The 24,713-nt window shown below is 33.3% G+C and overlaps 1 protein-coding gene across 10 annotated transcripts in view; it reads left to right on the top strand.

Annotated features, from left to right (window-relative positions):
* ANKRD17 (ankyrin repeat domain 17) overlaps positions 1–24,713 on the top strand; it is a 161,769-nt gene that overhangs the window by 42,103 nt on the left and 94,953 nt on the right. The window contains exon 1 of one of the 10 annotated variants that reach the window (XM_060299464.1): positions 19,195–19,214. The exons of the other annotated variants lie outside the window; for them this stretch is intronic. Coding sequence (XP_060155447.1) covers positions 19,212–19,214 — 3 coding nt within the window. The 5' untranslated portion in view covers positions 19,195–19,211. Of the gene's footprint in view, positions 1–19,194; positions 19,215–24,713 lie in introns of those variants that run through there. 10 annotated transcript variants of the gene reach the window in all.

The following is a 24,713-nucleotide window of genomic DNA, read 5'->3' as shown; positions in this document are numbered from 1 at the left end:
TAGTAAATGAAGACCAGAGGTAAAAGTAGTACACAGAAAAGCATATACAATATATAATTACTAGACTTAGATTGAATTTACTAGCAACCAGAGCCAAATTAGAAACTTGATGAGTTTTGAGGTTTATGTTATTCATAAACTGCACAACCATACTACATGATCTGGATAACTGATATATTTCGTGCAATTTAGGTCTCAAAAAATTTTTTTCTTTGGGCCCCTGTATTGGAGGAACTGCTTGTTGTAATAAATAACTTCATCATTCCAAAAGTAAACAAGCTTTATATTGTTTCTACAGAATGTAAGCGAAGGGTTTTCTGTTAAAATTCAGTTGGGTTAAAAAAAAATAGTACTGTAGCCTGAGTACTCAGTTTTTTGGTGGTCTGGTTTGTTTCAAGGATAAAATTTAGAACATCCGGAGCAGAGGTTGCAAACTCATGGTTTCTTGGCTATATCAGATTTAGAAATGTATTTTGTATAGCTCACATAATGTTGGCCCACATGATGGCCATTTATTTACATTTTCTTTAATTATCTCATAACTTTTGTGTAGTTTTCACTGTTCAGGCCTTGCAGATGTTCTGTTAAATTTGTCCCTGTAGGGGAGGAAAAACTTCTCTACCCTCTTAGATTCAGTGACTGAGACCTGCAAATTAAACTGATAGCAGATTAGCAGGAGAGAAGATTTATTACACATGCACATGGGGGGGCCTCATAGAAAAGAAGTGAAAACCCAAAGAAGCAGTTAGGCTTGTGAGCTTATATGCCATTTTAACAAAGGGTGATAAATTGTGTCCTGACTAGCCAAAGGAAAAAGAATTTGGGCTTCTAGGGTGGTAAATTGTAGGAAGGTAACTATATGGGAAAACTAATTGGTAGATAAGGATTATTTATTGAAGTTTCTTATGCAGACTTAAGTTGGAGCCATCACCAGTGAAAAGAGTCATCTCCAGTGATTGAGTCTTTCTCCTCTTCCTGGTTTGGGAGAGGGCAGGAGGGTATGCTTCACAAAGGGGACATTTGTGTTCTTTTAGGCAGAAAAGGGTAGGGCATAGAGTTCCTTCTGCATCTGCCTCTCAGTTGCCTTCAGTCAAAATAATCCTTATGCCAAAGTGGTATATTTTGGGGTGGCATATTCTAATGTCCTTTATCCCCTAAGTGTTTTATGTTTTGTTAAATTATTGTGAATGATAATTCTTTATATTTTATTTGGCAGTTGCTTATATATAGAAATGCAATGGACATTTGTATATTGACCTTGTATCCTACTGGCTTGCTAAATTCACTAGTTCTACCAGGATTGTTTGATGGTAGGATTTTCTACATACATGGTCACCACTGCAAATTAAGTCAGTTTTTTCTCCCCTATTTTTATGCCTTTAATTTTTTATTTCTTCCTTTATTGCCCTAGGTAGGACCTCCAATAAAATGCTGAATAGAATTGGTGATCTGTGGACAACACTGCCTTGTTCCTGATGTTAGGGGGAAAAGTTTAGTTTTTCCTAATTAAGTATGATGTTATCTATATTCATTTTTTGATTCTCTTATCTGGTTGAGATGTTCCCTTCTATCCCTAGTTTGCTGGGAATTTTTATTATCAAAAATAATATATATTTTTTTTTTAGTTGAAGCATTTCAGTTTATTTCACTGAATAAGGTATTTTACATTTATTGATAACTCTCTGCTTTGTTCCAAGTTACTTATGTGGCTTACAAAAATACATATGAAATAAAAGAATCAATGGAGACAAAAAAAAGAGCATGTTAAAATGTAACTATAACACAGTTGACCCTTGAACAACACAGGCTTGAACTGGGCAGGTCCACTTATACATAGATTTTTTTTCAATAAATCCATACTAAAGTATTGATACTACATGATCTGCAGGCAGTTGAACAGTTGGTTCTCAGATGCAGAACTATGGATACAGAGGGCCTACTGTAAGGCTTCTGACTTTCAGCTGCATGGGAGTCAGCACAGCTAACCGCCCCCCGCCCGCCGCCCCACCGTGTTGTTCAAGGGTCAACTGTACTCAAAACATGTACTGTGAGCACCTCTAAGGTGGGTTAGTGAGAGCTGAACTTGGCACCTAGGTTCAAAAGATATTGAATTGTCGGGTGTTCTATCTGTTTCTATTAAGATGATCCTATGATTTTCCTCTTTTATTCTGTTATTGTGTGAATTATATTAATTGACTCTTGGATTTTAAGCCAACTTTGTATTCTTGGGATAAACTTCATTTGGTCATGATGTATGACCCCTTTTGGATATGGCTGGCTTTGGTTTACTAGTATATTATTAAAGATTATTGTTCTTCACAAGGCATAGTGATCTTTAGTTTTCTTTTCTTAAAAAACCTTTGACCATTTTTGTATTAGAGAAATGTTAGCCTCATAAAGTGATTGGAAGTATATCTTTCTCTTCTATTTTCTGAAAGCTTGTTTGAATTGACCAGTGAAGTCATCTATACCTAGTGTTTTATTTGTGGGAAAATTTTTAATGAAAAGGTCAGTTTCTTTGATAGAAATATAGCTGTTTAGCTTTTCATTGTCAGTTTTGATAGTTCTAAGTATTGTAAGGAGTTTGTCTATTTCAATCTAAGTTGTTGAATTAATTGACATAGAGTTGTTCATAACAGTCTTGTACTCTTTAAATGACGGTAAGGTCTGTAATAATCTTCCCTCTTTCAATCCTGATATTGATAATTTGCATTTTTAATGTTTCTTCTTTTCTACTGTGAGTATCAAAAGCTATAAATTTCCTTTTCATACACTGGTTATACCACACATTTTTATGTGTTGTGTTTTCATTATTACTTAGTTCTAAATGTTTTATAATTTTCCTTGTGATTTCCTCTTTGACTCATTCTTTTCTCAGCTGGGGTTTCATGGGAGAATTACACTTTAATGCTTAAGACATCTCTTTTCTCCTGTGCCTGTATAATGATACTGTTTATATAACATACTTGGGAGAATTGAGAAAATAGTCATTCAAGTCATTTTTGGTCATCTGTGGTTCAGATGAGGAACTATTTTTGAGAACGGTTCTGTGGATTATGTAAAAGTGTTTTATTTCTAAAATGTTGGGGTGTTGTAGGTTTCCAGTTATGTGTGGCCAGAGAATATACTGTACTCTGATTTCAGTTCTTTTAAATGTATTGAAACTTGTTTTATGGTCCAAAATATGGTTCATTTTGGTAAATATTCCATGCATACCTAAAAAGAATATATTCTCTGCAGTTGTTGGGGTGAATGTACCATAAATGTCAATTAGATTATGTTAATTAATAATGTTCAAGTCTTTTATATCCTGACTGATTTTCTGTCTACTTGTCTACCAACTACTAAGACATGAGTTTTGAAATTTTCAACTATAATTATGGAGAGTCTCGTGTTTTCTTTCTGATCTGTCAGTTTTTGCTCCATTATATTTTGGAGGTTGGTTATGAGGTACATAAACATTTAGGATTATTATGTCTTCTTGCTAAATTGATCCTTTTATGTAATTAAATGTTCCTCTTTATCTTTGTTAGTATCCCTTGTTTTGTCTAGATTCTACTTTGTTGGTATATCTTTCTCCATTCTTTTAACCTCTCTCTGTCTTTATATTTAAAGTGTGTTTCTTATAGACAGCATATAGTTATCTCTTGCCTTTTTATCCAGACTGTCAATTTTGCCTTTTAGTCAGTGTATTTGGTCCATTTTCACTAAATGTAATTATCAATATTTTATGTTTGAGTCTACCATCTTGCTAATTGTTTTCTACTTGTCCCATTTGTTATTGCCCCTTTTTCCATTGTTAATGTATTTTATTAGATTGAGTATTTTTAGTATTCCACTTTATTACCTCTGTTGCCTTAATACCTCTTTTTATTATTTTTAGGTGGTTGTTTTAGGGTTTGCAGTATACGTATTTTAACCCATAGCTGCCTTCACATAATAATATACCACTTAACACATAATGTTAGGAATATTATACCAGTTTATTTTATTTCTCTTCTGTGTCTCTTGTGGAATTATTGCCATATATTTTATTTCTACATATGTTGTGAATCTCCAGAATAGATTATTATTATTTAAAGATTTTTTTTAATGAGGAAAAGATATGCATTTTTGTATCACTCTGGTGTTCTTCATTACTTTGCACGAATTCAGTTTTATTGGGTATCTACTTGAATAATTTACATCCACTTGAATAATTTTCCTTAATGTTTCTTATGGTGCAGGTCTGCTGACAACAAACTTTCTAAGGTTTTGTCTGTAAATATCTATTTCCCCTTAGGTTTGAAGGATATTTTCACTGCATGTAGCGTTGTAGGTGTTGTAAGATTTTTTCCTTTATTATTGATTTTCAGTGGGTTTATTGTTACATGCCTTGGTGCAGTTTGCTTTGTGTTTATCCTGCTTGAAATTTGTTGAGTTTATCCTGCTTGAAATTTGTTGAGCTTATTGAATTTGTGAGCTTATATTTTTCTCATTTCAAGAATTTCTCAGCAATATTTCTTTAAGTATTTTTTTTTTTCTGTCCTCTTCCTCTCTCTTCCTCGGAATTACACACTGTTACATCCTGCTAAAGGTAGCATTGCCTCTGTACATTTTTTCAGTCTTCTTCTCTTTGAGCTTTAGTTTGGATAGTTTCTATTGCTCTGTCTCAGGTTCATGGGTCCTTTACTCTGCAGTGTGATTCAGTTAATTTTCAGTAACAAATACTGTGTTTTTCAGCTATGGAAATTCTGTGTGATCTTTCAATTTTATATTTTTTATTTCTGTCTTCAATATGTTCACATTTTTCTTTGTGTCTTTGAGCATATTTTAAAGAGCTTAAGAGTCTTGTTCGCTAATTCTATGCCTGTCATTTTAAGGTCTGTTTCTGCTTATCTGTTTTTTTTTCCCCCAGTTATAGGACATACTTTCTTGCTTCTTTGCAAGTCTAGTAATTTTTATTTGGTGTTGGACAGTGTGATATAACATTGTCAAATGTCTAAATATTATTGTCCTTTAAAAAGTATTGAATTTAATTTTGGCTAGCAGGTTACTTGCAAATAAGCTTCATTCTTTTGAGGCTTGTTTTGAAGCATTCTTATCTAGTATTCTGTACTCTAAAGTTAGAGAAGCCCTACTCATTCGTATGTGTGACCTTTCTGGATTCTCTACTGAGTACCCCAAGTGTTCAGTGAAATCCCTCTCCTCTGTCTGGTTGAATCTTTTGTATCCCAGCTCTGTGGGAGCCCCTGTGGTTGTTAGATTACAGGTCCGTAGTGGTTCTGTTCCCGGTTCTTCTCTCCAGTTTTCTGCCTTACAAATTTTAGTTTTCTCAGCTTCTCCAACCTCTGGTCTTTGTCTCCTGAACTAAATAGGACTTAAGTTCTCTGCTTTGTTTTCCTCAAATACTGCTGGATATAGCGGAAAGTTGGAGAAGTAGTGTTCACTTCTTTCTTTTCAGTTATCATACCCCTCTTTGCCTGTTGTCCATTGTCTTAAAAGAGATGGGAATCTTAGTCAAGTGCCAGTTATTTTGTTGTAACTGTAAACCATATAGTCACTATATTTAAACTTCTGGGTTGTGGAGAGAATTATACTAAAATAGACTAAGTTATGGCAAATTTGCAATGAATTATCTTTCATGGCTAATAGAGTGCCACATCTTATAGTCTTTCTAGCCCTCATCTGTTTAGTTGTAAAGTCATTTCATATTTTATACATGCAATATTTACTCAGTGTCGAGCAGTTCCATTGCAGATACTTGTGAAACAATTGACTGCCAATGTTAACTGTTGATAGAGTACTGTGTTTATATACCAGCATCTAATATGCTTATATTTCATAGTACATTTTAAGGAGGCCTAAACATACTTAGTGAAAAATTCTAAAAATTGCTCTCAGCTGCATTTTGAAGCAATTTAAAATAAACTGTTTCAGGTTATTACTAATGGCAAACACTCTATTGTCAGGTCTTTAGGAATGAGGTGGAAAACTTTATTAATTATAAAATCGTATACAAAACTTGGAAATTGTAAAATGGTTCAAAGAAAGTTAAAATGAACAATGTTATATTTTGATATGTTTCCTTTCAGTCCATTCTTTATGCAAATACAGATATATGCACCTTTTTAACAAATTGGGACCATGTTATTTAAAAATATTATATGTCTTGATTATTTTTTCCCCTCACACCTTATTTATATTTTGCTGTGTCCTTAAATATTTGCTGAAAATATCAAATAAATATGTCAAATTGACTTTTATTTCTTCTTTTGCTATTATAAATAATACTGCAATGAGTATTTTCCTGTGTTTTCCTTTAGATTTCGGAAAACTTATTGTACATTTCTAGATCAAGGGGTATGGATTTTGAAACTTTTTTGTTAATTACATTAATATGTATTTAGTGTAAACATTTTGAAGCATAAAGGAAAAACATAAATATTTGAATATTTGTATCTTTTTGCTCACATCTGGTTTATTTTTACTAGACTTTAGAATTTTATGTCCTTTTAATATATATACCTTGAGCTTTATTCTATTTTATTACTTTTTCTTGAAAATAATTCTTTTGGTGATTGCATAATATTCTAGCCTGAGAATATAACTTACTGTGCATTTATATTGTTGGATATCTGGGTTAGTTTTTCTACTGGAAATACATTTTTTAAATGTCCTTTGGCCATTTTGCTAAGGAAATTGTGGCTTTATTTTTTGAGAGAATCTTTATGTATTGATGTGAATCTTTGTCAAATGTGATGAATTTTTTCTGAGTTATTTACATATTTTTGGTATGGTTTTTCTTTTTTTTTGCGATACGCGGGCCTCTCACTGTTGTGGCCTCTCCCATTGTGGAGCACAGGCTCTGGACGCGCAGGCTCAGCGGCCATGGCTCACAGGCCTAGCTGCTCCACAGCATGTGGGATCTTCCCAGACCGGGGCACGAACCCGTGTCCCCTGCATCAGCAGGCGGACTCTCAACCACTGCACCACCAGGGAAGCCCTCTTTTTATTTTTTTGCAAAACTTTTATATAAGTGTGTCTTTTTCTTTGAATAATTTCTCTTATTTTATATTTAAAAACATCTTTCCTCTTCTGGAGATCAGATAATATTCGTCTATATGGTTTTTAATCCAGTCTTAGTAGAATTTATTTTATATTGTGATACATGATGTGATGAGATAAGAATCTTAACTTTTTACCCTAGCACCATTTAAACAGATGAGTAGTGAGGTCATTTTATATTCCAAGATACCTGTTCTTTACAGAATCAATTTCTTTTTTACTAGGATTGACTAAATCCTATGAGTAATCCTTGAGTAAAAACAGCTTGACATTCAACAAACCTGTAGTTAAACTTGAACACTAGTTCCCCAAAGGTATACATTTGGTATTACAGTTGTATTCCTGATACAGTCCAACCTCTGATGGAAAGGAGAGAGTGATCATGGTGTTGGTTGAGGTGGGGGCATCTGAAAGGTAGAGGTGAATGCCTGACTACAAGACTACTGTGATCCAGTTTTATTCATCAGTGCCTAGCATAGTGCTGAGTACATTAGAGGTATTTTGATGTGTTTATTTAATAATTGAGCTTCACCCTTAACACACCTCCCAGGGCACCAACCCTGCTTTCCTGAGAGTGCAACAGGGAAGAGCAAAATCTGACTCTGTGTTAGATTTGTTTCTTTTACTTTAACCCTTGCTTTTCATTGCTTTCGTTATTATAATCATACATAATGGCCTGCCTCAGAGAACCCTGCCCCTCTGCCTGAATGTTAAACTAAAGTGCCTTTGTTCAGCTCACAGGGAGACAGTCTGACCCTGCCCACCTGTGAATGGAGAGAAAGTATGAGAAGGAAAGGTTCTGATGTCTTTTATGTGATTTATAAAATGTTTGGCTGTTTTTGAATGTAAACAAAAGCTAATGGCAGTTAGAACAGCTAAATGCTTTTCAATTAAGGGAAGTTATTTTTGTCTTCATATAGTAAACTACTTTCATGATGGAGTTATTAATCTTTTATCTTTTAAGCAGTGGTTTAACCTTGGTCTTGCATTTGTATTACCTAGAGAGCTTTTCAAAATTTTTATGCCCAAGCCAATACCCCCGAATGATTAAATCAGAATATCTGAGGATGTGGCCCAGGCATTAGTACTTTATCTGTTAATTCTAGTGTACAGCTAAAGTTGAGAACCACTGCTCTAAGAGTGTGGATAAAGAAAATATGAAGTGATATGCCCCCAAACTCTCCAAATGTCTTAGTCAATTCAGGCTGCTATAAGGAAGTACCATAGACTGAGTGGTTTGTAAACAGCAGAAATTTACATCTCATAGTTCTGGAGGCTGGAAGTCTGAGATCTCAGGGTACCAGTGTGGTGTCAGGTTCTAGTGAGGACCCTCTTCCAGGTTGCAGACAGCCGATTTCTTGTACTCATGTGGTGGAGAGCAAAAAGAGGAAGCAAGTTCTCTTATGACTCTTATAAGGGCACTAATCCCATTCATGAGGGCTCCATTCTCATGACATATAATCCTGATTACTTCCCAAAGGCCTCACCTCTTAATAGCATTACATTGTGAGGTAGATTTCAACATATGATTTTGTAGGGACACAAGCATTTTAGTCCATAGCATCGAGGAAGTAAAGTTGCTTCTTTATTAAATGCTGAATGGAAGCAGACCTTTGAATTGGCTGGCACTTTCTAAAAAAATTCAGGTGGGGAGATTCTGTAGTCTATTATGATAGACTTTTTCAATATTTAAATAATCTGGACAAAAATGTTCCTCCTGTCTTTATTTTATTTTATAATATAAGCCTATTTTGTTCTGTAATCAATGCAGACAAGAGACAAAAGCTCTTCTGTGTTCTTTTTTAGGATTCTGAAATTCATGATGGGTTAAAAATATAAGTAAATCTTTGTTAGCACAAGAACATTTTTAGTGTTTAATGTTTTTCTAGCTTCAAAAAAGGATATATACTAACTGTATGAGTTTTCATTACAATAATACTCCTCTAGGTGAAAAAGATAGACTTCATGGATATACTCTGTTGTCAGAAATTTTTTTAAGGCAATGAAAAAATATGAAAAGCATAGAGACATATTTCAGGGTCTCAAAATAAAGGACTTGTCAAAGTTAAATATATTTAATGATATAATAGTCATTCAACAAATATTTATTGACTGCCTCCTAGGTGTACTGCTCTTGGTTATAGCAGTGAAAAAGACAGATGAAGGTCCTACTTTCTTGGGACTTATATAAAAGACTGGCAGTATATAATTTAACTAGAAAATAAATAATACAATTTAATATTATCATTAATACTATTAAAAAATGAAGTCAAGGTGATGGGGGTAGACCATGACAGAGAGGAGGAGGGTTCATAGGGTCAAAAAGTACTGCTGTAAGGAATGACAAATTTAAATAGAAACCTGAATGTTCAGAAGAAACAAGGCATTTGAAAATCTCAGTGAATTCCAGGCAGAGGGAACTGTAATTGTAAATTTCTGGGGTATGCCTCTACAGTTAATGGGTTTTTTTGTTTTGTTTTGTTTGTTTGTTTGTTTGTTTTGCTGTACGCGGGCCTCTCACTGTTGTGGCCTCTCCCGCCGCGGAGCACAGGCTCCGGACGCGAAGGCTCAGCGGCCATGGCTCACGGGCCTAGCCGCTCCGCGGCATCTTCCCGTCTTCCCGGACCAGGGCACAAACCCGTGTCTCCTGCATCGGCAGGCGGACTCTCAACCACTGCGCCACCAGGGAAGCCCTACAGTTAATGTTTTGAAGGGGATTAGAAGAGGTAAAATTAATGAGGATATTTATATAAGGTAATGGAAAATTGAGAAAGTGTTTTCTTCAGGTAAATAGATGACTTCTTGCTGAAAAGTGCCTGCGAGACTATTTCTTTGTCCTGCTGGAGTTTCCCCCCCCACTTTTCTTTTCCTCCCACTTTTCTTGTCTCCCTCTCCTTCTGCCCCCCCCCCCTTCCTGCCCTACGAACATGCATGGGCACCTGCAGAGGGAGGCTACATTTTTTAGCGGCCTACGGGGAAGGGCCCGGGGCAAGTGTGGAAATAATTTCTATAGCTGTGGTATAATTGCTGATGTCCTGTTGCCATAATTTGAGGCAAATGGAGCCATGAATAGAAGGAGATGTGTTGGGAAGAGAATGGGGAATTTTTAGAATGTACTATAGCTACTTTCTCTTGGATTTGCTCACAGAAGAGTTTGTTAAGTTTTTGATAGCAGACTCTTCAAATTCTTATATATCTTTTTATGTAAGTTTTAGGTCACCTTCCTTAGCTAGTATATTTTACCTTCACAGTTTTAAAACTTTGTAATTTGTTTTGTTCCTGACTCATCTCATTTATTATGTAATTCATTGGAGAATGTATTGGGGTATCATTTTGGGAAAGGATGGCTTTGATTTTGTTGGGGGATATGTGGTGGGGGCCGGATGTCCAGTGAAAGGAATTTTATAATTTTGGTTTAATCTCCTTTGTGATTTGGGGTGAAGCTGTAGTATGCTAAAGTAAATTATCTTAATTTTTTTTCTTTCTCTGATATTAGACTATTTATACTAAGGAATTACATCTGAAGTTATTAATTATAAATCATGTGCCTTTCAACATTCAAATTGTCTTTTTTCTTTTACAAAAATATGGATTTGGGATGAGATTTTGCATATGCATATATTTCAAAGCCATTTTGCCAGCATATCTTATAGACAACTTAGACACATTTCTTAGGAAGTCTTGAGCTTTTGAGTGTCAAGTAGACATATTCTTAAATAACGTTTTATCAAATGGAACATAGTGCCCATAACTATTGAGTTAATTTGTTGGGTGTACATTTGCAGTGCAACAAATGGGATTTTCATTTGCAAAGAGAAACTAAAGTAAATGATGTGTTTGGGTAATTTAAGGAGTTCGGTGTATAGACTTAAATATTTTATTGCTAATTAAATAATAATTTATATTACTTTATTATCATGACTCTATGTAATGGATCGAAGTCAGTGATATTTTAGTAAAACTGTTCTGCTCCATTGAATGTTTATTTAAAGCAAATGAATGCTCACGTACAATTATTAAATAGATGCAGTGACCATGTTTCAGTTTGCTTGGGACAATTCTAGTCTATATTTGTTTTCCTGGGGTAATTTCAAAAATGTGTTGATTTAGATCATACATATGGATATCTAAGGTGAATGATGGCAGTAATATAAGGCTGAGGGTACTTTGGTTCATACATGGTTTTTCCAATATTTTTAGGTTTTGTACCACTGGATAATAGAAGCTGAATGTAAAGTATACTAACACACTTGAATACCCCAAGTCAAAGAGTAAATAATATATTTAATGTGATTCTCATCCACCTGAATTTCTTTGTCTTGGCTTAGTTTGGCTAAATGTTCTTTCTTGAAAGTGCTGTAACAGGGTTCTCTTTTCTTTTAAAAGTTAAGACATATTTCTTTATTTGTGGTGTTCTGATTAGAGTTGCTTAAGTTTTGAGTGGAATGTCCCTAGTCCTATTTTTTCCCTAAGTCATTATTTTTAATGTGCTATTTTGCAGAATGTGAGGTTCGTCAGGATGCATTTATTGTGTGATAGCACAATTGTCTATGCCATAAACATTGCATAAACCTTGATTTCCATAATGTAAACAGTATTTACTATATGACTATAAGAATATAAGACCAGTGGTATTTGCATAATAACTGCTTTTCCATCTTCTACCACAAGAACCCTTCTTACTGTGGGTAGTATATATTAGCAACAGAAGAGCTAACTATTTCAGAGCTGCTCAGTTTAGAGTGTTTGTTGGGGAGTTGGAGGCTAAAAGGGTGCTATTCAGAATGCATCCTGAGTTCTTGATAACCAGCAGAGAAATAGAACATTTTAGTTAGAGAACGCTTACAAAGCTTTTTCTGAAAATTGAATGTATTAGTTTCTTTCAAACATTTTAAATGTAGTAAATAAAATATGCTATGTTTGTGACATTTGATGTGTGAAGTGTTATGGTAGAAATAGATTAGTAAAGACATAGATCCTATCAACCAGGAGTTACGGATCTCATTATTAAGACTCACATCCAAATTAATTAGCTAAGAAAATCTAGTGAGTTGAATTGGCCGTGAAGATTCTTTTAATAATGTAAATGATAATTAATTTTTAATCTTTGTAATTTAAGATATTTAAATTTCATATTTGCGTTAACTCACTGCAAAATAGTCCTATTCCGAGGATGGAAACAAAACTTTTGTGGAAACACTGTGACGCAAACTGGCATGCCTGCTACTTCTTGTCTGCCAGCAGACAACAAAATCAGTGAACTTAAAAAGTAAGATTTCACTGAGGAAACCAAGATAGGACAAAGTTTGAGTTTTTTTTCCTAGGCATGTATTTTCATGATTCTGATTTTATGTATGTCTAGTAAAATTATTCCAGAGTAAGAGTTACTTAATTACAGCTTGAAAAGAGCAGTATAATTTCCAGAGGCCATTTGAGTAATTTTGTGAACCTTTTATCAGGTCATGCCAAAAAATCCTCACAAACTTTGTTAGGGAGAGCTCTTAGTACATTTCAGTCCTTTGAAATGGTTCTTGAGGTCAGTGCTAAGCAAGGAATTTAGTTACTTGAAACAGCTACATAAGTATAAACTTTAGGATATAGAGGATCTACTTAAATGTCTACTTACTTTATGAAGTAATTTTGAAAAATATTGATTCTTGTCCACACTAACATTTTATGAAATAATTTTATTCATTATTCTTCACATATACCTTGACATACATGTCTTTAACACAATGTTTTGGGTCATTAGCACAGCTTGCCAAAATACATCTTTCTTTCAGTTTAAGATTAGTGAGATAAAGTACTTTCACAGCTGTCTATAATGACTGAATCTAAAGCCACAAACACCTATTCTTATAGCTTAAGACAGTTGGGGTTTTCATTTTTCCTCTATGTAGCTATGTATTCTTGATTGCTACAGTGAAATCATTTACTGAGTAGTTTAAAATGTGCTCTTTGAAAGGTTTCTTTATAATAACATCCATCCAGCATTTAGAATTGAAGACTGGGAATAAAGTTTTAACCTTGTTATATTTCTTTGCCTTAAAAAATTATCATGTGAATTTTGTATATATTTATATCTTAGTCTTGCACTGTTTTGGACTAATGTGTCTTCCCCAAACAAGGAAGCATGACAAGGTGATTGACCGGTTTTTGAAGCATTTTTTGGTGTGGGTGGAGGGGGGTAAGCATTGCTTTACCCTTTATTTGGTTGTATAGTCTATTTGGCTTCTATATATAAATTCAGATTTTTAGGACTCATTTCTATGCAAAATACAATTAATTTTAAAATTAAAAGGTATCTTTTTGTAAGTTCACTGAGATTGATAATACAGATGTTCTAAAGCCTCACCTATGAAAGGGTTACCATTTTTTCTAGTTTCAGGATTTTAAAATTTAGTGAAAATCACAAGCGAGCAGAAGTAGTGGCTTTATTCTTATTACATGGCATAAAAAATGTACCTCCTTTTAAATACTACCTCGACTCAAATAAAGTAAAATTAATGGATAACGGAAAGTATTATAATAGATAGCAGTGATCTGTTCCAGTTATTACTGAAATTTATCAAATATGGTACAGAAATATTTATGAATTTAAGTGAGCAAGTATCTAGTGTCCTAATGCTGCTGCTCACCATTGTTTGATATGCCAAGGATATTCTTTTTTTTAGATCTTACCCAAATATTGGAAATTATTCATTTAGCAATTATTTTATTGAGTACCTATTGTGTTCTTAGAGCTTTGGTTACATAAGTCAGTGAAATATAATAATTTTTCCTACCTTGGGACATTGTAAAGACTTTGGCATTGCTTTAAGTGAAATGGGAACCATTGGCCAGTTTTTAACAAAAAAGTCATAAATCTGATTTACATTTTAAAAGGAATTGGAATACTTAGAAATCTGACTTTTAATTATTTGTGCTTGATTAAGTTTTAGGTTTTATATATATATTATTTATTTAAATTATATATATAAAACCTAAAACATATATAACTTAGATAGGGTTCAGTCATTTATTTGGATGATAGTCTGTCCCCTCTGTTGCTGTCCATTGTAGAGTATTATCTCTGAGCAGTGGAGGCAGTGAGACAGTGAAGATAGTAAAGGCAAGGCTCTGTACGTTCCTCTGAGAAAAAATACAGGAGGAAGAAGAGCTTTCTTTTCTTGGAGATGGGGAATACAGAAAGATGTCAATTTAAGATATGTTTAATTGAGGTGCCTGTAGCACATCCAGATCAGTGGAAACTGATATTTGAAATTATCAGTTAAAACGTGTTTGTAGGGCTTCCCTGGTGGCACAGTGGTTGAGAGTCCGCCTGCCGATGCAGGGGACACGGGCTCGTGCCCCGGTCCGGGAAGATCCCACATGCTGTGGAGCGGCTGGGCCTGTGAGCCATGGCCGCTGAGCCTGCGCGTCTGGAGCGTGTGCTCCGCGGCGGGAGAGGCCACGGCAGTGAGAGGCCCGCGTACCGCAAAAAAAACACAACAAAAACGTGTTTATAGATGACGTTACCTTGTTAACTTACCTAACTTAAATATAACTTAAACAAACAAAAAGACTCAAGATGAAACAAAGGGGACATATTAGTATTTAAATGAGTTAGTCAAGGAAGAGAAGCTCAGAAGGGCGTGATTAGAAAATACTTGAGATGGTGGGCACATTTATTTGTGAATTGGTCGGGAAAGAAATGATCCAGAAGGGAACAGATAGACTAAACGAAAGAGGAAAGGTTTAGGATCCTAGAATGCAGTTAAATACAGATTTAATAGATAATAGCAAAATGATAGAATTATAGAGGCTAGATATTAAAATATAAAACTTCAGAGTTAGAAAAAGGTGTAAGTGTTCAATGTATAACCATGAGAATAGGTTGTCATTGATTAGGTGATGTTTAAGATCCTTTCCACCTTCAAAAATTTAGGATTCTTAGAATGGAGCATTCTTTTTTTTGTTAAATATAAAAGAAATATTGATACTAGAAATCTTTCTTTTTAATTGACTTTTAACCTTCTCATATTTGATGTTTATTGAATAGTAAAATTTTATCATTTTTAAGCATACAGCTTTGGTACAGTATGACTTTCTGTCAATTATCATTCCATTAACTTTATTTAAAATTCCTATAAAACTTCAAGCTTATTTTGACTTTGATTAAAAGTTTCTGTGTTCTCTGACTAATGGAATTAAACTAAAAATAAAAAATGGAACGATCTCTGGAAAACCCCCAAATATCTAGAAATTAAATAACATACCTTAAAAATAATATATAGGTCAAAGAGGAAGCCACATGGAAAATTAGAGAATATTTTGACTTGAATGAAATAAATCAGAATTTGTGGTATGCAGCTAAAGCAATGCTTAGAGGGAAATTTATAACATTAAATGCTTATATTAAAAAAGAGTAAAGTCAGTGACCTCAAGCTCTTCATTAAGAAATTGAAGGACTTCCCTGGTGGTGCAGTGGTTAAGAATCCACCTGCCAATGCAGGGGACATGGGTTTGAGCCCTGGTCTGGGAAGATCCCACATGCCAGGGAGCAGCTAAGCCCATGCACCACAACTACTGAGCCTGCTCTCTAGAGCCTGTGAGCCACAACTACTGAGCCCATATGCCATAACTACTGAAACCCACGCGCTTAGAGCCCATGCTCCGAAACAAGAGAAGCCATCACAATGGGAAGCCCGCACACCACAGCAAAGAACTGCCCCCACTCGACGCAACTAGGGAAAGTACGCACACAGCAATGAAGACCCAATGCAACCAGAAGTAAATAAATAATTAATTAAAAATAAATTTAAAGAAAAGAAATTGGAAAAAGAAGAGCAAATTAAACCAAAGCAGGCAAAATGCAAGCAATAATATAACAGTAGAATATAAAGTAACAAAAATAAATAAATAAACATAATAGTAGAAATTAATGAAATTGAAAATAAAAACAACAAAGAAAATAAAACTGAAAGTTGGAAGTAGGTTCTCTGAAAGAATCATTGAAAGTGATTGAAAGAGAGAGAGAAAAGACAAGCTATCCCATCCATATACATTAAAAGGTTAATAAGGGAGTATTATGAATTACTTTGCCAGCTAATTTAACTTAGATGAAATGAACAATTCTGTGAAAAACACAAAATATCAAATTTCACTCAAGATAAATAAATAACCAGAATATTATATCTAACAGAGAAATAGTATTTCTAATTAAAAACCCTCCAGCAAAGAAAACTCCACATCTGAATGGCTTCATCTGTGAATTATATGAAACATTAAAGGAAGACATAGTTCAAATTCTGCAGAAACTTTTCCAGAAAATAGATGATGAGGAGTCACTTTCCAACTCATAAGACCTGCATTATTACCCTAATACCAAAACGCAAGCAAAGATATTATAAGAAAATTATAGACCAGTATGCAATGAACCTAGATGTAAAATCCTAACAAAATATTAGTAAACAGAATCTAGCAATATATAAACAAGATTATACATCATGAACAAATGGTGTATATTCTAGGAATGCAAAGTTGATTTAACATTTGCTAATCAATCAGTGTAATTCACTACATTTATATACTCAAGAAAAATTATTTTATAATCTCACTATATATACAGAAAGAATTTGGCAAAATTCAACATGCATTGTTGAAAAAATTTTCAGCAAAAATTTTCAGCAAAATTTTCAGAGAATTCTTGTGTTTGCTGAGAATTTTTTTAACCTCATAAAGGGTATTTATGAAAAACCTGGAACTAATGTCATACTTAACGATGAGAATGAATGCTTTTCCCCTAAGGTTGAGAACAAGGCAGAGTTGCCCATTCTCATCGTTCCTACTCAACATAGTGCTAGAGATCCTAGTCAGATAAGTTTAAAAAAACTTTTATTCAGCAATAAAATGGAATGAACTGCTAACGCATGCTGTAGGGTAGATGAATCTTAAAGCCATTGTGCATTTGTGAAAGAAGCTGCACTCAAAACTCTGGATGATTCCATTTCATTCTGTAAAAGAGAAAATGAAAGTAACAGAAAACATGATCACTAGGGGCAGAGGGTAATGGTAAGAGATTGCCTATAAAGGAACAAGAGAAATTTTTGAATATAAGAAATATTGTCTATCTTGTTTATGGTGGCAATTACGTAACTAGTTGTCAAAATTCACAGATTTATACAACTAAACATGGGTGAATATATTCGAAATTATACTTCAATAAACCTGACTTTCAAAAAAATTTAATTGGGTACAGAAGGGAAAAAAATGAAGGGAAAGAATATAATATTCTCCTGATTTTTCTTCTCTTGGGAAACCAAGCAGTTGCTGTAACTGAATCTTACAATGACTGACTTTGATGCCAAGACTTTTTTCATTCATTTAAAAATAATTGGGTTGCATGTGTGTTTCAGACTGAATTACATGTACCAGCAAGTTAATCCTATATACCTCAAAATAATACAAATTATTATGGTAGTTCTTTTGGAATTTTTGTTAGAAATATGGAAATAAGTTCTTGATATTTTTCTTTGAAGATCTAAAGGTTGTTTTTAAATTATTTGCGAAGATTACATAATAGGAAACTACGTGGTCTTTTTTTTGTTGTTTTTAAAGGTAAGCAATATAGAAGGGTACAGACAAGTAAAACTGTAAAATTCTCTCATTGATTTCACTCTTTGATTACACTGTTAATCGCTTGGGTTTATATATCTTGAAATGTTTTGTTTGTGTTCTTGTACACATACATTTTGTTTTTAAAATCAACTTAAGCAGACGCATACCACGCCTGCTTTACTGAGGCATTTTTCACCTGATGTAATGTTGATATCTTTCTACATCAGTATTCATGTATTTATTCAAGAAATATTTTTATGTTTACGACTCTGTTCTAGTTGCAAAGGACAGAGCAAGGAACAAAATATGGTCCTTGCCTAAGTGAATTTATATTCAAGTAAGAAGAAGATAATAAACAAGTTGGGGGGAAAATGTAACTATATTGTTAAGTTTCATAAAGATAAATAATGAAGTGTAAAGAGATGAAAAGTGAAGGGACAGAATGAGCAGGATACGTACCTTAGATAGTCGTGATGTAGGCTTTTATATGAGACCTACTTTATTCTTTAGATGATTATTTATTATTTCATAGTATAATTTATTTAACTTATTCTGTTGATGGGCATATGGATTACTTAGATTTTTTTCTGTTATAATCAATACTTTAATGAACATCCTTGTACATATTTTTTTGCTTACATATACAAGTATTTCTGTACACTAAATTCTTAGAAGGAAAACTGCATTTTAAAATGTCTATTATAGATTCTGCCAATTTATTCTCCAAAATAGGCATTATCTGTCAATGGATAAAGAATAATACCACACTTTAATTTGTATTTACCTGATTCCCAGTGAAGTTGAGCATATTTATTGGTCATTTGTTATGTCTTGTGTAAATTGCCTACTCATATCATTTTGCCCATTGCGGGATTTGCCTTTTTCTTACTGAAATTTTAGGAATTCTTTATAATTCTGTTTATAATATACTCATCACATTTTATAACATTTTCTCCTAACCTGTCAATTGTCTTACTTTATGGAATCTTTGGATTTTTCATTTTTATACTGTCAAAGTCTATCAGTCTTTTCCTTCCTAGCTTCTAGGTTTTGTGTCTTTCCAGAAAAGCCTTCTTATAGTAATTTAGTCTCTTATATTTTCTTCCACTACTTCTTTAGTTTTATTTATGTTTCTAGTAGATTTTAATTCATCTGGAATTTTTAGAATATATATTCTGTGGTTGGGACCTAACTAATTTTTTCAGTTTTGTAACCATTCTCCCAAAATAATTTATTGAACGATATGTCTTTTTTTCCACTGACTTGATATACAATCTCTATCATATTTTAAAGGTCCAAAATATATTTGTTCTGGATTTAATACTCCATTGTTTTGATGATTGTCATTTTATATTTGACATCTGGTAGGGCACCCCTCCCCATTGTCTTTTTCAAAAAAATTTTGGCAATTTCTGTGTATTTTCTCTTCCAGATGAACTTTAGAATCAACATGTCAAGTTCCATTAAAAATCCCTTTGGGATTTTGATTGGAAGTGCATTGAATTTACAGATTAATTTGGGGAGAATTGACATCTTTACACTATTGAATCTTCCCATCCAGGAACATGGTATGCCTCTCCATTTCTTCAGGTGTTCTTTTATGTCCTTTAGTAAAGTTTTATCGTTTTTTTTCATGTAGGTCTTACATTTTTCTTGTTAGGTTTACTCCTGGGTATTTTGTAGTTTTTGTTGTTATTGTGAATTACATCTTTTCTTCCATTTTGCACTTTATTTTTCAATTGGTTATTGCTACTATATAGGAAATCTATTGATTTTTGTACGTTGATCTTACCATTTACTTAATTTTCAATTGATTCTCTTGAAATTTCTAGAAGGATTATTATGTTTTCTGCAAATGATGGCATTTTGTTGTTTACTTTTTTCAGTATTTACTTCACTATTTTGTTTTTTTGTTCGTTTTGTTTTGTTTTCTGGTCTTATTGCATTGGTTAGGTTTCCAGATCTTTTCCCTACTAGTTCTGATTTGGGCATCTTTTCTGATTTAAATGGAATGCTTCTAATATTTAAACTTCTACATTTATATATGCCTTAGATTTCTGATAGAAAACATTGTCAAGAACAAAAGTGTCCTTCTTGGCTTACCAGGTATTTCCATGGTAATAGATATTGTGTTTTATCATGTGTTTTTGTTGAGATGATACATTATTCTTTTCACGTCTAACATTTTAATGTAGTGAATTACATTAATACATTGACCTAATATTGGTAATGGTGTTTCTCATTTTTAGTATTTATTCAGCAAGTATTTGGATACTTGCAATATCGGATATTGCATTGTGCCAGGAACTTTGCCACAAACTTGGTGATAGCACTAAGTCTGAATGGTTCCTCTCTTTTTTATATGGAGAAGAGAGATAATAAGCAAGTACCCAAGGACAAGATAATTTTAGACTGTGGTAGTACTGTGGAGGAAATAAAGAGAATGGTATGGTAGAGAGATGAGGAGAGTACCTCCTTTGATATTATCATCTGAGAAGGTAAAATATAAACTTAAGACCTGAAGAATGATGAAAGCATTGGGAAAAGCATTCCAGGTAGGGGAAGATCACACATTAATTGTATTTCTTAATGTCTTCTTGATCCCCTTTCATATATGTGTGTGCTATACTTTTTACACAACTGCTGAATTTTCTAATGGTGTTTTATTTAAGTTTTTGTTTTGTTTAGTTTTTTTTTTTCTGTTTAGGTTTGCTAATAGGGTTATTTATGCTTATGAGCTAGGGAGTTTCACCATCTGATTTCTGGACTTCGTAAATAAGATAATAATGTTCTGTTCCTTCTGAAAGGACTACCCTTAAGATTTCTTCTATGGGTATATTCTATTACATTTCTACCTTTCCTTGAGGTAATTTTGATGATTTCTTTTCTTAGAAAACCATCCATTTTGTTTAGACTTTCACATTTATTGATGTATAGTTGTGCTCAGTTTTCTCCTTATATTTTTTTCTTTCTCTGATTTTCTGTAATCAGACTTGTCAAAGGCTTGTTTCTTTCTTGTTAGACTTACCCAAGAAGCAATTTTTGGGTTTATTAATTACTTTTGTATCTCTCTGAATTACTTCATTTCTATATTTATCACTATAAATTATATTGATATATTTTGATTTGTATTTTATTTTTGAAGCTTTTTATGTATTTTAAACCTTTCTTGTGCTCTTCTGAATACATTTATGCTCTAAATTTTTCTGTAAGGATTGCTATGACCAAATTCCATTGGAAATAATATGCTCACAATTTTAATTTTCTTTTCCTCCGTATTCTGAGAGTTCATGAGTAGGCTTTTTTTCTTTTCTTTTTAAATTTTCAAGTACAGTGTTATTCTTTTATTGATAATATTTAGTTTCTTTTAGCTTAATGGACCAAGAATGTAATTAATTTTAAAAATGTATTAAAAAAATCTGTTGAGATTTTCCTTTGCTTAAGATATGATCAGGTCTATTTTACTATGATATATAAGTGTAGTTCATTAATTCTATTTCTGAATTGTCCATATCTTTGCATAATCTACTTGATTTCCTCATTTTCTGAGAAAGATGTGTGGAAAGTTTCCCACTAAGTTGTGTGAATTTTCAGTTGCTTACATTTCCAGTATTTTTACTTTATATGTTTCTGTTATATTGTTAGGGTACAAAGAAGTTGAGCTATCACACACTCCTGGTGTATTGTATCTATTATCATTATGAAATGTTTTTTTTCTATATAATGCTTTTTGCCTTAAATTCTTCTTTGACTGATATTAATAATGGCACCTTTGACTGGGATTGCTTTTTCACACCTCTGTTTTCAACTTTTATGACAAAAAAATTTAGATCTCTCTTGTAATAGCATATAGTTGAGTTTTTCCTTTTTTTTTTTTTTAAATCCTAATCTACATGTCAGTTTTAAAATAAGAGGAATTTTCCCATTCACTTTTATATTAACTTGGTCTTTTGGTCTTTGTTCTTTTTCCTAACATTGAAGATTATGGCGAAGATGTATTTTCTTATTATCCCACACCCCACCCCCTTGTCTTTAACTGAATTGGAGTTTTTAAAATTCTATTTCCCTCCCAGTTTGAAAAATATGTTTTCTTCCTGTTCTTCAGCAGGCATTGGATTGCATTAAACACTGTTTGTAACTAGTTGCTCCCTTTCCCTTAACATAGGCTTTTGACATTATTTCATTCAAACTTGACTTTACTGTTTTTTAAATAATTTGAAATTTTAGTAATATATTTGTTTTAATATGCTTTTACTTTTTTAACTTTAAGGAATTATTTATTAACAACTACCTGAAATGTTAATGAAAGATTATATTCTACTAGTTTCTTTTCTAACTCCTTAGTCTTATGATTCCAAGGCTGTCCTTTTCTTGGATTCATTTTTGTTGTTAAGGCATACATTCTCTAAATTCAGAAATGTTTGTGGCTTTTAAATTTTCAGAGTGCTTACATCTCTAAAAAATTACCTTGTTCTACAGTTTAGACTTTTTAGAAATAATTGTGCTTCATTTCTTTTCGTTGCAAATTGTCTTCTAGCATCTAGTTTTGTATCTGGAAAGTCTAATATCAATCTGAGTTTTAATTCTCTTATTAACAACACCCCCCTGGAATCTTTCTAGACTTTATATCCTTGGAATTCTCAAATTTTACCAGGTCATGACTCTGTGTGTAGGTGTGTAATCTGTATGTGTGTGTATATCTGCATGTGCATTTTAATGCCATCCTACAGGAAATTGTTTTATTTTGAGGCTCTTTTTATGATAATTGATGAATAATGATAAATAACAGAAGTAGGCTAAATTTATAATTACATTACATTGTATTATTGATATCGAACTTAAGGAAACCCTTGAAATAATCTATAACTAATTCTGTTAGCAAAAAATCTACTTAAAAACTCTAGATTTGAGAATTCCATACAATTTTTACTTATTTTAAACATTAATAATTTGTTCACTTTATAAAGTTTATAATTAATGTCAAAAATTTCATATTGTATTGATGATTTAATACTGAGTTGTTGCAGGCAGGTAAGTACTTTGAAGCGTAAGAAAAGACGTCATGTCTTGTATTAGCTGTGTGAGAACACTGCTGTGTTTTGCAGTATACCACTGATGCTTAGCACATTCCTAGATCTTAACTAAAATTTATTAGATGGATAGATGAGTATGAATGAAAGAATATAGGTATAAATCAGTGTTTTCTTAATGAATAGACTTCTGAAAGCTAAATTTATTTTAGTCAGGTTCACTTTAGTTTTATTTGCTTTAATTGCAGGATACTAATACCATAATGTCAGACTATTAATTGATACTCTTTTTACAAGGACTTTAAGTGGGCTTTTATTTTATTTTCTTATTTTATTTTAATGTATACATAAATCAGTGTTCAGGGACTCCAGTAGTACAGAAAAATTACACCCCAAATGTATTAATTTTGGAATAATTTACTCTTTATTAAGAGTTGCAGTATTTTAGCTGAATTTTACCCTATTTAAGACTATAGAGTGGGGTGAATTGGGAGACTGGGATTCACATATATACACTAATATGTATAAAATAGATAACTAATGAGAACCTGCTGTATAACACAGGGAACTCTACTTCACTTTGCTGTGCAGTAGAAACTAATACAACATTGTAAAACAACTATACCCACCCCCCCCAAAAAAGACTATAAAAAATACAGAGCAAAGAAATTTTTATTAGATTTTAGGACCATGTACAGAAGAAAATAATTATGATGTACAGAAGAAAATAATTATGATGACTATGATGATGACTGTTTCTTATAATAAATATGTGTTTGTATTCAAAGAACTTGGAAGAACACATACCATATTTTTCTGGGCTTGTTTGAGAGACATAGTGTAAACTATTAAGAATTTATTCAATCAGTGTTATAAAATTATCATAGATTCAAATTAATCTCTTTTTTAATATTTACCTTTCTATATACAGCCTTTTAATATTATTATCATCTTGAAGTTCAGATTACCAGCTTGACATTCAATGATAAGTGGAGGGTGGTTTCCAGAACAACAAAAGCAGTAATAAATTGGTGGATAGTGATGAGATGGGAGGATGGGGAGTGTTAAAGGTCAAGAAATCCAAATTCTGTAGTTGCTAGCATTCTCGTTTTTTAAAGTATGTTTACTCTGGAAGACTGACCCTTTTTCCTATCCCCACCTTGCATAATCTTTCATTTGATATATTGATCAAATGATTGATAATTCCTAATTGGTTTCTTTGTCTCTGTTGTCCTGTCTATCCAAAACCATCTTTCACGTGGCCTCTATCTTTCTAGAACGCTGAGTATTTATTTTGATGCTTAAACCCTTCAGTAAGCTACCATATAAATTCTGAACTTCTCAGCATGATACTGAAAGGCCCCATCTTACTCAAGCATTATTCTTTTTACTATTTTCATTCAGAATTGTCTTTTTCTTCCTCTGTACAATCACTGTATTAGTATCTATTTTGTACTGTTTTCCAGTCTTGTTTGATATAGTTAGCTATTTGTACATAGAGTTGCCTTTCTATATTTATATTTGTGGAAGGCATTGATTATTAAAAAAATCATTTTGGGGTTTCCCCGGCGCCCGCCGCAGGGGAAGCCCGCGGCCTGGGTTCAGTATCTCGGTGGGTCACTTTTGGGCACGGCAGAGTGTGAACGCAGCAGCAGTTTCTCCTCCGAGAACCCTTTTTTCTTTTTCTTTTTTTTTTTGTGCGGTACGCGGGCCTCTCACTGTTGTGGCCTCTCCCGTTGCGGAGCACAGGCTCGGGACGCGCAGGCTCAGCGGCCATGGCTCGCGGGCCCAGTTGCTTCGCGGCATGTGGGATCCTCCCGGACCGGGGCACGAACACGTGTCCCCTGCATCGGCAGGCGGACTCAACCACTGCGCCACCAGGGAAGCCCCCGAGAACCCTTTTAAGCTGCCCTGAAGGAGGCACTCGGGAAACGTTTTAACCACTTTTCCATAACACTGTGATTATACCAAGTCCTGTTCCTATCCAAGTCCTCGGGAGCACTAAAATTAAGCAAATATAAACGTTGAAGTTACAGA

Source organism: Globicephala melas, chromosome 5, assembly GCF_963455315.2.
Source record: "Globicephala melas chromosome 5, mGloMel1.2, whole genome shotgun sequence".
NCBI lineage: Eukaryota > Metazoa > Chordata > Mammalia > Artiodactyla > Delphinidae > Globicephala > Globicephala melas.
The sequence above is the reverse complement of the archived record's forward strand: the minus strand, read 5'-3'. Positions and strand labels throughout refer to the sequence as shown.